The sequence below is a fragment of the Macrobrachium rosenbergii genome, chromosome 37, assembly GCF_040412425.1.
Source record: "Macrobrachium rosenbergii isolate ZJJX-2024 chromosome 37, ASM4041242v1, whole genome shotgun sequence".
NCBI classification, from domain to species: Eukaryota; Metazoa; Arthropoda; class Malacostraca; order Decapoda; family Palaemonidae; genus Macrobrachium; species Macrobrachium rosenbergii.
In genome coordinates this window covers 44,123,390-44,135,107 of record NC_089777.1, presented here as the reverse complement: position 1 = coordinate 44,135,107, position 11,718 = coordinate 44,123,390, and the positions used below count along the sequence as shown (strand labels likewise).

Below are 11,718 nucleotides of genomic sequence, written 5' to 3'. Positions count from 1 at the left end.
TATATATATATATATATATAATATTTATATATACTTAAATTACGTGTGCAATACAGAACTCAAATACGAGAAAGAACAGTAATGACCGAATACATAAGGAGGGAAGGAGGTGGGAGGTTGAATGATGAGAGAGAGAGACAGAGAGACAGATACTCTAATGGAGGTCTTCTAAAGAAAGGCATTTGAATATAAATCTTATAAAGAAAGGCATTGGAATATAAGTCTTCTAAAGAAAGGCATTTGAATATAAATCTTCTAAAGAAAGGCATTTGAATATAAGTCTTCTAAAGAAAGGCATTTGAATATAAATCTTCTAAAGAAATGCATTTGAATATAAATCTTCTAAAGAAAGGCATTTGAATATAAATCTTCTGAAGAAAGGCATTTGAATATAAGACACATGGGGATAGATATAGGAGGGGGATTTTATGCTGAAATATGACAGAAAGAAGAGAGACGTTAAAATAAGCCAGAAAGAATGAAGAGAAGAAGAAATTAATGTGCCTTAACCTGTGTGGTCAGTCTTCCTTGGCTTTGTCTGTAGCCTCCTCCGTCTTCGGTCGTATTGCGTTGATTTTCGCCCGACTCGGCCTCTCTGCCTCTGGCGCGACACATCTTGGAGGTTTTGCGTTACTTTTTATACTTATACTTGAAGATACTGGGAGATGGTGGAAATTCTTGCTAGTTATGTAACAGCACAAATCTTGCATCTCAAGTCACACCGTATTTAAAATACTCACTATAATTGCATCAATAGTCACGGCTTCACCCTGAAATACTCGCTAGGTTTTCATCTCAGGCCACGGCAAAAATCTGGAATACTCGCTAAGCTGTGGGATTAATCTGGAATACTTGATAAGTTGCATCATACGTCACGGCATAAACCGAAAATCCTCTCTCACATAACATTACAAAGTTACGACATGAATCTTAAGTTATGACAAATATCTGAAAAGACTTATTAAGTTTGAATCAGGTGTCAAAGTATTAATCATAAATGTCTAGTAAGTGTGCATCACAAGTTATGTTGATAATTATCTGAAATCCTAGTGCTCACACTAATTATAGCAGAACCTTGAACAGGGTAACTATGATATGGTTGCAAAATCACTTCAACATTCACATCTCTATTCAACGAGACAGTTATTCAGACACATAAACTGCAATCCCTGTCTCCAGCGTGATACCGCAGAGTTTGCATCACTAGTGACATACGTCTTGCTCCACAATCCCAAAAATACTACTGCGTAAATATCACAGAATCAAAGATCAATCGGTCTGACTAATCTTTCTTTTCATTCACCCCTATGGTGAATTCTCTTCCTTCCCCGGTTTTCCTTGAATCACTTAAGGGGTAAAGTCTGTTGACGCCCTTACTTCTTGGGATGAGGCTTCTTTACAGCAGCTTTATCGTTTCGGTGTCTGCACAATGAAACGAAAGCATATTATATGAACTTCGAGTATTCTTTCTTCATCTTCCCATTATCTTAGTGGTTGAACAGAGCCAGGAGGTCCACACTAGGTGTCTTAATCCCTTGAACACCTTGCCGTAAGGTCCTGTGCTGGCAGGAGGCTATTAATTCAAAGCAACAACCAAGCAGCCATCGCCTCATATAGAAGTCACGCAGTTCACCTGACATATCAAAACCTTAGATTCAGTCATATTCTCCATCACCATAATCGACTTGTTCATAGTCTTGAAAGCCAAAATAAATCACCAAAGGCGATTCGGTCACACTGTTGATCGCCGAAGTCTTGTTCACCTATAGGAACGAGTCGCCAGGGGAGAAAAGCAGGGGCTAAATACGTGACTGAATAGCAGAGTACTGTAGGAGCATCACTTGACGCGGTTCATATGCGCTCTACAACTGCCTCCTTCCAATGGTCAATGTCATCGCTGGCCAGTTGCCGACGTTGCGTAACTTTATCATGAAGGTCGTTTCGGTTTCCTCGTTTTATCTACTTCACTCGTTTAAAATTATCCCAGGGTCTCATTATACCTCACTGCCGCTTGCACTACCAAACAAACCCCAATCTTCATTCTTTTTGACCATCTCAAATTTGCCATGATGTTTGATCTACTATTTGTATATCACTGTCTCTCTCTCTCTCTCTCTCTCTCTCTCTCTCTCTCTCTCTCTCTCTCTTATCTATAGCTCACAAAATCATTAATTCATTGTTGAAAATATGAAAACATTTATTAGATTAATCGTAAATGACCATTTTCGAATGCTAGCCTTTATTATTATTATTATTATTATTTTTTTTATTATTATTATTATTATTATTATTATTATTATTATTCTTTTTTTTTTTTTTTTTGTCTATCACAGTCATCCTATTCGACTGGGTGGTTTTTATAGTGTGGGGTTCCGGGTCGCATCCTGCCTCCTTGGGAGTCCATCACTTTTCTATGTGCGCTGTTTCTAGTTGTACACTCTTCTGCATGAGTCCTGGAGCTACTTCGGCATCTAGTTTTTCCAGATTCCTTTTCAGAGATCTTGGGATCGTGCCTATGATTATGGGTACAATTTCCACTGGCATATTCCATATCCTTCTTATTTCGATCTTCAGGTCTTGATACTTATCAATTTTTTCTCTTTCTTTCTCATCTACTGTCCCATGGTACTGCGACATCAATGAGTGATACTTTCTTCTTGATTTTGTCAGTCAACGTTACGCTGATTGACTATTATTATTATTATTATTATTATTATTATTATTATTATTATTATTATTATTATTATTATTATTATTATTATTCAAAATGCTATAAATGTCCATATGGAGCTAGCCTAAAACACATCTAACTATTGTCATTATTATTCAGGCGATGAACCCTATTCAAATGGAACAAGTCCACAGGGGCCATTGACTTAAAATTCAAGCTTCCAAAGAATTGGTGTGCATTAGGAAGAAGTAAGAGGAGGTAAAGGGAAACACAGAAAGAAGAGATCTCACTTATAAAAAAAATAAAATACTAAATTAATAAATAGATAAAAATGTATTAAAATGCAAAGAGAATAGTATTAGGGTAGAAATGCATTGCATCTTCGCTTGAACTTTTGAATTTCCAATTGCACGACAACCGTCAGGGAGACTGTTCCACAGTCCAACGGTGTGAGGAATTGAAAAGTTTGCTATGAGAAGAGTTTACAGGGTGACAAGAAACAAGGTTTTGAAGAAGAGGTTGAGCGATGGGTCTGAGAAGGTATTTTAGTACCTTGGAAAGATGTGGAAACGGTATTATACCCTTGCTAGCTGTTGAACAGTCTAGCAAGAATAAAATAAAACCCGTATTGGATTGTAGAAAGCTGAATGCTCATGTGAGTTGTCATACAGGGGATGGAATAACTGATGTTTGTAATGAAACACTTCGAGATTGGAGGCAAACATTGTTGATCTAAAATCTGCCTATTTACAAATTAGATTAGCGGAAGGGCTTTTGAAGTATCAGTTAGTGAATTATAAAGGTAAAACATACAGTCTGACAAGACTAGGTTTTGGATTGAATTCAGCAACGAGAATGATGGCAAAAATTTTGAAAACTGTTTTAGGCAAGCTCAAACATATCTATGGTGGAACTAAGTCGTACTTTGATGATATTCTGCTCAATTAGAGCAAAGTAACCTAGGGGTGAACTTACAAAGCATTTAAACGACTATGTGTTAGTTATCAAAGCTCCTGAGCCCTTAGATGGTGGTGTTGCGTTGGGATTGAAACTGAAGAAGAATGAGCGGGGAGAATTGTTATTTTTTAGAGGTACTAAACCCCATCTTAGCCGAAGGGAATTATTTTCAGTATGTGGAAAGCTGGTGGTGGTGGGCCACTACCCAGCAGCTTGTTGGTTGCGGGTGGCATGCATGTTGCTATACTGTATAAGAGGACAGCAGGAGGGTCAGCATGGGAGGATTTTGTCAGTACCGAGACAGTTGATGTGCTGCGGGAGGTGTTGTTGAGAGTGAGACGGGATGCTCCTCTTAGGGGAAGTGGTATACTGTATATGTTCCTCGGGATGTCAAGGGGAGAGCTTGGCGTGATGCAAGCAGTATTGCATTGGGAGTCGCACTGGAGACTGATGGAAATATGGTGGAAGATGCGGCATGGTTGAGGAGACAATCAGACTTCAGTCATATTAATGTAACAGAATTAGAGGCTGCCATGAAAGAAGTGAATATGGCAATAAGGTGGGGCTGTCTGAAACTGAGACAATCACAGGTTCAGCAACAGTGGGCAGCTGGATAAGTACGGCTCTCACTGAAAAAAAAAAAAAAATAGAAAATAAATTTTTAAAGAAACGCTTTTATTAAAATACACTAAAAAGTAAAATATGATTTTATTGAGACACCAGGATTTTACAATTAATCATGTCTACAAAAATAAAAGAGTGGGCTCCATACATGGAAGGAAATGCTACAAGAAAAAAAATTCTTGTAGCATTTCCTTCCATGTTTGGGGCCCACGCTTTTATTTCTGTGGACATGATTAATTGTCAGAAAATCCTGGTGTGCCTCAAAAAAACTATTTTCTACTTTTTAGTGCATTTTAATTAAAGCATGTCTATAAAAAAATTTTTATTTTATACTTTTTAGTTTTGACAGAAATTGTAACTGATTTATTATTGTAGTTAACGAAACTGATATCCGTTTTACGGGGAGGGTAAGGGAAGGGGAACGAGGGGAAGGGGTAAGGAGGGGAAGAAGAAAGGGGAGGGGGAGTATGAAGGTGAGGGAAGGGGAAATGGGAGGAAGGGCGAGGGGAGGGGAAGGGGAAGGGGAAGGGGGGGGAGGGGATGGAAGAGGGAAGAGGAGGGAAGGGGGAAGGGGAGGGGACTAGAAAAGAGGAGAGGGGGAAGGGGAAGGGGAGGAAAATGGGAAGGAGATGGAGGGGAAAGAGGAGAGGAGGGTGGAGGAGGAAGGGGTAGGGGAGGGAAAGGGGAAGGGAATGGCTGGGAGGGGAGGGGAAGGGGAAAGGGGAGGGGTGGGGAAGGGGAAGTTGAGGGGAGGGAAGAGGGAAGGGGAGGGAAGAGGGAAGGGGAGAGGAGGACAGCTAAATTAACATTTGCTTGTGTGCTTCGGGAGCGGGGAAGGGGAAGGGATGTGAAGGGGAAAGGGAAGGGGAAAAGAGGTGAGGTAATGGGGAAGGAGAAGGGGAGGGGAAGGGGGAGGGAAGGTGGAAGTGGAGGGAAATGGAAGAGGGAAGAGGAGGGAATGAGAGGGGGAGGACACAGCTAAATTAACACTTGATCGTGTTCTCCGGAAGGGAGAGGGGAGGGGAGGGGAGGGGTGGAAGAGGAAAGGGGAGGGGATGGAAGAGGGGAAGGGGAGGAGGAGGACACAGCTAAATTAACATTTGATCCCATGCTCTGGAAGGGGGAGGGGCAAGGAAGGGGAAGGGAGATGGAAGGAGGAAGGGGAGGGGAGGACACAGCTAAATTAACACTTGATCATGTGCTCCAGAAGGAAGAGGGGGAAGCAGGAGGGGAGGGGAGGGGAAGGGAATGGAAGGGAAAGGGGAGGAGGAGGACACAGCTAAATTAACACTTGATCATGTGCTCCAGAAGGAAGGGGGGAAGCAGGAGGAGGGAGGGGAAGGGAATGGAAGGAGGAGGGGGAGGAGGAGGACACAGCTAAATTAACACTTGATCATGTGCTCCAGAAGGAAGAGGGGAAGCAGGAGGGGAGGGGGGAGGGGAAGGAAATGGAAGGGAAAGGGGAGGAGGAGGACACAGCTAAATTAACACTTGATTGATTGTGTGCTTCGGGGGGAGGAGGGGAGGGGAGGGGGGAAGGGGATGGAAGAGGGAAGGGAGGTGAGGACACAACTAAATTAACATTTGGTCAAGCTAAGGTTTAAGACCACTGAGCTGGTTAACAGCTCTTCTAGGGCTGGCCCAAGGATTAGATTTATTTTTACGTGGCTAAGAACCAACTGGTTAAGCAACGGGACCTTATTGTGGACTACACATTATGATGAGAAATGAATTTCTATCACCAGAAATAAATTCACTTCATTGAAGTTGGGCCCAACAGCGTGCCAGGAGAAGAAGAACTTGGGCACCAGAAGGGGATGGAAGGGAGGGAGGGGGGATGGAAGGAGGAAGGGGGGTAGACAGCTAAATTAACACTTGATCGTATGCTTTGGAACGGGAGTGGGAGGGGATGGGTGGGTGAAGTGGATGGAAGAGGAAAGGGGGAGGTGTTATATAGAAGATAGTTTCTACAGAGTCAAAGAAGGTGTGAAAACTCCGAAGAGTTTCATACAAATCCTGAGATACTGGGAGAGGTCACTGTAGGGTCACTAGAGGTCACTGCTGACCTGCTTATCATGTAAGGTTTTATTGTCACCGGGATTGAGTAACCATGCAAAAGTTCAAGTCCATCGGACGAAGGGAACAGGTCCGAAAATTGAGTTACAAGATTTCAGGACAGACAGACAGACTGACAGACGCAGAAGTCAAGTTAAATAAAAGCATGTAAAAAGAGGGTACAGACTAAAGGTGCTGCTGAGATGTTAGTGAAGAGACATTTGAGCACTTTGAACAGCATTATTGTGAAATTTAAAAACAAAGCAGATGTTCTTTCAAAAGTTCGCAAAGAATGGTTCGCTAATGCTAAGGATAATTTTGAAGAAAATTTTGATAGGTCCTGCAGCAGATTTTGATTTGAGAACATTGCACGACAAGCACCATATGGGAGTCGATCGCACGTTGTTTTTGGCAAGGAAAATCTCTCCTAATGTAACTAGAGCTTCAGTGAAAAAGATTGTGTATTCGTGTCGAGAAGTCTCAATCTATTGACCCTGATCCCCGCATTCACGAGGGTGGAAAGTTTACGTTCCCGAAGTTTGCAGAAGATTGGCGATCGATGTCACCCACTATCATTAAATTCTTTATTTGTCAATTGTAGATCGTGGCCCTGAGAGATATACCATTTGGAGAGAGTTGAATATAAGAGAGCGGAGTTCACTGCAAACATACTTGATGAAGCATTTTTGGAGAGGGGTCCTGTGCGAGAAGTGTTAATGATAATGCGCTGGCTTTTCATTCTGATGTTGTTGTTCAGAGAAGTATACAGACCAAGTGATAATGGAATTATAGAAAGACACCATCGCACTGTTAAGAGGATGGCTGATAGAGGCAATATTTCTCTGCAGGAAACAGTATACTGGCACAATGTGGCTCCAAGAAATAGTATAGATCCCACCTCTGTTCCGCAGTTGGCTGTTTCGTTTCGTTGTGTTGTGTGTGTGTGTGTGTGTGTGGGGGTGGGGGGGATTCTGAATACAGGCTCGGGGAAACACACAGGAGGAACCAACAACAGTAAAGATAGATGAGGAGGTATGGGTAAAGCCTCCAGATGCAAAATGCATCGAGGTGGAATAAAGGAAAGGTAAACGGGCATAAATTAAAAAAAAATAATATAGTGGTTAATGGTACCCCTCGTCATATACTGGATATTCCCCCTGTAGTTGAGCTTGAAGTGGGGACACTAGGATTTTGAATGTAAGTGAGGATGGAGGGGAGGTGGAGGATGCCCAATGTCCAACTGAAGATGAGAAACCTCTTGTACCAGGAGAACACAGGTCAGCAGGAGATACCCACAGAGGATTAGGCGTCCTCCTAAATGGTTGGATGATTATGAGACTGATTAAATTGGTTGATGAAATTTGTCCTTTTTTGTAGTAATTGGTTAATTCTGTTTAATTTCTTATTTGTCCTTGATTTGTTTTTGTTTGTTTTGACCTTAAGATCATGGGCGCGTGTGGTAGATTTTAGAATTATTGGCAGCTATTTCTTTCTGGCAACCCTAGATGGAGGAGGTTAGCGGGTGAGGGAGCCTGTCGGAATTTTTGATTCGTGGGGTTAGGTAAGTTGCGACCGCTTTCTCAAGGTATTGTGTTGGCTTCTCTAATTAGGCTAGTTGTGAAATTAGTTGTGTGGCCGTTCTTCCATCGTAATAAGGTAAGAGATTACTCTACTGATTAGTAGATATCGTTGTGATTTTCCACCCCTTCCTCCCCAGCTGAATGAGCCTGGAGCTCTGACTGTATACTTGGTGTAATTTTTTATTTACATCTTTTGAAAATCATCTAATAAAAGTGTTGGCAAATGCCGCAAGGAGTTAGGTATTATACGTAAAGCCTCATATATTTATAACAATGATAAAATCAGTGCAACTTGTTTTAATCATTTGTCCTTCCTTTACTACAATACTGTTCTCTGGTGCGGATGTGCTTCAGCCAGAGATCTCGGGTTGTTCTTGCTTGGTAGGCTTTTGTTTTTTTATAACACTAGCAGTTATGACTTGGATCATCGACGGATAGTCTATTGTTTTTTAATTTTCTACACGTTATATTTTAACAGAGAGCTTTCTTCAGCACAATTTATCCCTGATCGTCTTTTACTGCCGAGAGATCTGCTGAACAGCAGAACGAATATAGTAAATGTGCTACGCTGTCCTGCTTCTCAGTTCTAGAGGTTATTCCTCACACTGCTGGACTGTGGAACAGTCTCCCTTCAGAGGATGTTGTGCAATTAGAATCTCAAAGATTAGAGCGAACGTGCCATGTATTACTACCGTAAAATAATTCACTTTGTCTTCAAAAATTAATTTATATTCTTACCTATTTATTTGTTAATTTATCTTTTTTCTTTTTTCTAACAACAACTGACCTCTTCTTTCTGTATTTCCTGTAACCTGTAATTTCTTTCAAATGAACACCACATTCGTTGGAAGCTTGAATTTCAAGGCGATGGTTCCTGTAGGCGTGTTCCATATGAAGAGGGTTTACTTTCTGAATAATAATAATAATAATAATAATAATAATAATAATAATAATAATAATAATAATAATAATAATAATAAAAAGACCGGAAGCAAGGAAAAACAGATGGCCAACTCAATCATAAGTAGCCACAAGTAGCAGCAGAACGATAGTTGGGAAACTGTATTGAAAAGGATCAACAATTCCAACATTCGTGTACGCCATGAAGTAATGAAATTCAGCAAAAAAAAAAAAAAAGTTTACAGGGTGCACAGCAGGTTGGGCATCAATAAATGAAATAGGGGTTTCTTCCTGTTAATCAAGTGATACGAGGAGTAAGCTAATCTATTTAAAGCATACCCTCAAGAATGGCAGGAATATTCTCCAATATCAAATAACCTTAGACCAGTAAGAAAATAAAAAACACAATTGAACTTACAAATTGAAAAGTACAATCACTCAAAAAAGTTTTGCAACATACTTCAAAACTTTTCGGACAACAGCTTATAATAGCGACATCTGGCGCTATTTGGCAACTCAGTTGTAAGCGAATGAAACAACTGAACACTAGTGGTGGGTCCGAGAAATTACCTGCAGTTTCCCTTAAACAGGGCTTTTTCTGATACTGCTTACTGTTGTCATATTTTACTTAATTAAAGGATGTTACTATAATACTTCAGAGGTCATCGCTGTTCTTATGTGTTAATATCTTCATCTCCAGCTGCCATCACTATCGTTGTTTTATCTCCTTCATATGTGTGAACTTTGTAGACATAGGCCTACGACTGTTATAAGTTGAACTATTAGTCTTATTAACATCAACAAATACGACTTTTGTAAAGATTTGCTTCACATTATTATTAATTAAATTTTTGAATGACTAATCCTATGTATATTGTGAACTAGTGAAACTTAATATAAAATATACTGAACTAGACTAACAGATTTCACGTCTATTTTTGTAATACATAGACTATAATCACACACACACATACATACATACATATATACAAACATATATATATATATATATATATATATATATATATATATATATATATATATATATATATATATATATATATATTATCATATATATAATTTCTCATTTCATTTCATTGCTACTTAGACCTATCATTTTTATGCCTCTTATGAAGTTAACTGAATATATAACGCCTATTTTTGTGTTTCTTATTGTCTAAGCTTCTAAAGAATTAAAATTAGCTAGAAGTTCAACATTAATTTAGTTAATGCTAAATGCCGGCAGTGAAGAAGACTACCATGCTCATCAGTGGAGAATGTCTCCTCCTCATCACAAAAGATGACTCGTACAGAAATCATCGGCCACTGGATCATATTATAACACAAACCCTAGCCTCTATTCTTTGTGTTTCGCTGATTATGAAGTGTTTCTTGGCAGGAGAATGATGAAATAATATCTTGGTCTCATGTAGCCTGTTAAGGGTTGTACTATATGTTCCTGTAATGCACTGCTGAGCATGGACCGGCAACATGTTTCCGAGTCAGTCGGCTCACTGGTCTCTCACAATAAACTTGTCACCAAGATGTCGTCTCATTGCAAAGCCAACATGGCGCAGTGAGTAGGATAAGAACCAAGTCATGCCCCTGATACGTCGACCACCCCAGGCCCGCCGAGGCGTGCCTCTCCTGCAATGCCAAGGGCCTTGTCACGGGCCGTGACGCAAGCACAGATGATAATTGCAGACCAGCAACATGCCATCCGTTCCCTTCAGGATGCCCTTCCCGGTTCTGGATCACGTGCCAGCAAAGTCCCTGTTTCTGCTGCCCCTGAGAAATGTGATGTCATGATGTCCTCAGAAGCGTTCAGGTCCTGGAGACGTTGGATGACGTGTTGGATCCACCTCAACAAGTTCCCGCCGCAGGATGTTGTCCTGCACGTTAGACTCAACTGTGTGCCGGCACTGCAACGTGCACTGGACACTCGGTACTCAGAGGCCAAATGGAATGCCCTTACTCCAGACACGGCTCTGGATGCCATCAGGAATATAGTGTTAAGGTTGTCGAATCAGGCAGTGCAATGGTCTGAATTCTTTGCCCTCACACAAGGGCGCGAAGAGTCAGTGAGTGAATATTTCTCAAGGTGTACTCAAAAGGCCACCGACTGATTTTCAGTGTCCCAAATGTGGGGAATGCTTGGCTGAATATATGCTATTACAGAAAATAATGGTAGGTCTCAGTGATCCTGTATTAAAAAGACATGTGTTTCAGGCATGTGATACGTTTAAAAGTGTCGATGCCCTTCAGGCTTTGTGTTGTACTTTTGAAGCTGCTCGCCAAGACGTTGAAAGCATCCCACATGGTGCGAGGGAGTCGGCCGGTGCATCGAGTGATGATGTCACAGGCAGTGATTCAGTAGAGCCAGACGTCGCTGTGTTGCACGGTAACTCGAGTGCAAAGCATTGCGGGAACTGCGGGGGACGTCATTCGCCTGGTCAAGCATCGTGCCCAGCAAGAGGTATGATGTGCCACGGTTGCCAAAAGGTAGGGCACTTCCAGAAATGTTGCAGGAGCACGAAGAAAGCGCCGCTCACCTCGAGTTCAGTGATTGTTGCAGACACACACCTCTCCCCAACCCTACAATCAAGGCTTGTGTTTCCCATGGGAACGGGAGGTCGGTGTCCACACTCGTCGTAGCAGATACAGGAGCACAGATCTGCGTTGCCGGACCCACGATTCTTTCAAGCCTGCACGTAAAACCCTTGGAGTTGCAACCCCGAACAGGTCTGAGGGACGTAGCTAATCTCCAAGTGAGATGCCTCGGATCAACGGCATGCACCATTGAAATAGGTGGGAGACGCATGACGCAGGAGGTTTACTTTGTGCCGACGGCCAAGAACTTCTACATACCACTGAATGCCTGTAAGGAGCTGGGAATAGTACCTCCTGGTTTCCCTCACCCTTCCCCTCTCA

The 11,718-nt window shown here is 41.5% G+C and overlaps 1 protein-coding gene across 1 annotated transcript in view; it reads right to left on the bottom strand.

The window, feature by feature from the left end:
- The window catches only part of LOC136825160 (facilitated trehalose transporter Tret1-like), a 22,165-nt gene extending 20,131 nt beyond the window's left edge, over positions 1-2,034 (bottom strand). Inside the window, exon 1 of the mRNA XM_067081188.1 lies at positions 511-2,034. Within this exon, the coding sequence (XP_066937289.1) occupies positions 511-615 (105 nt within the window). The 5' untranslated portion in view covers positions 616-2,034. The remainder of the gene's footprint in view (positions 1-510) is intronic.
- Between the last annotated feature and the right edge of the window lie 9,684 nt (positions 2,035-11,718).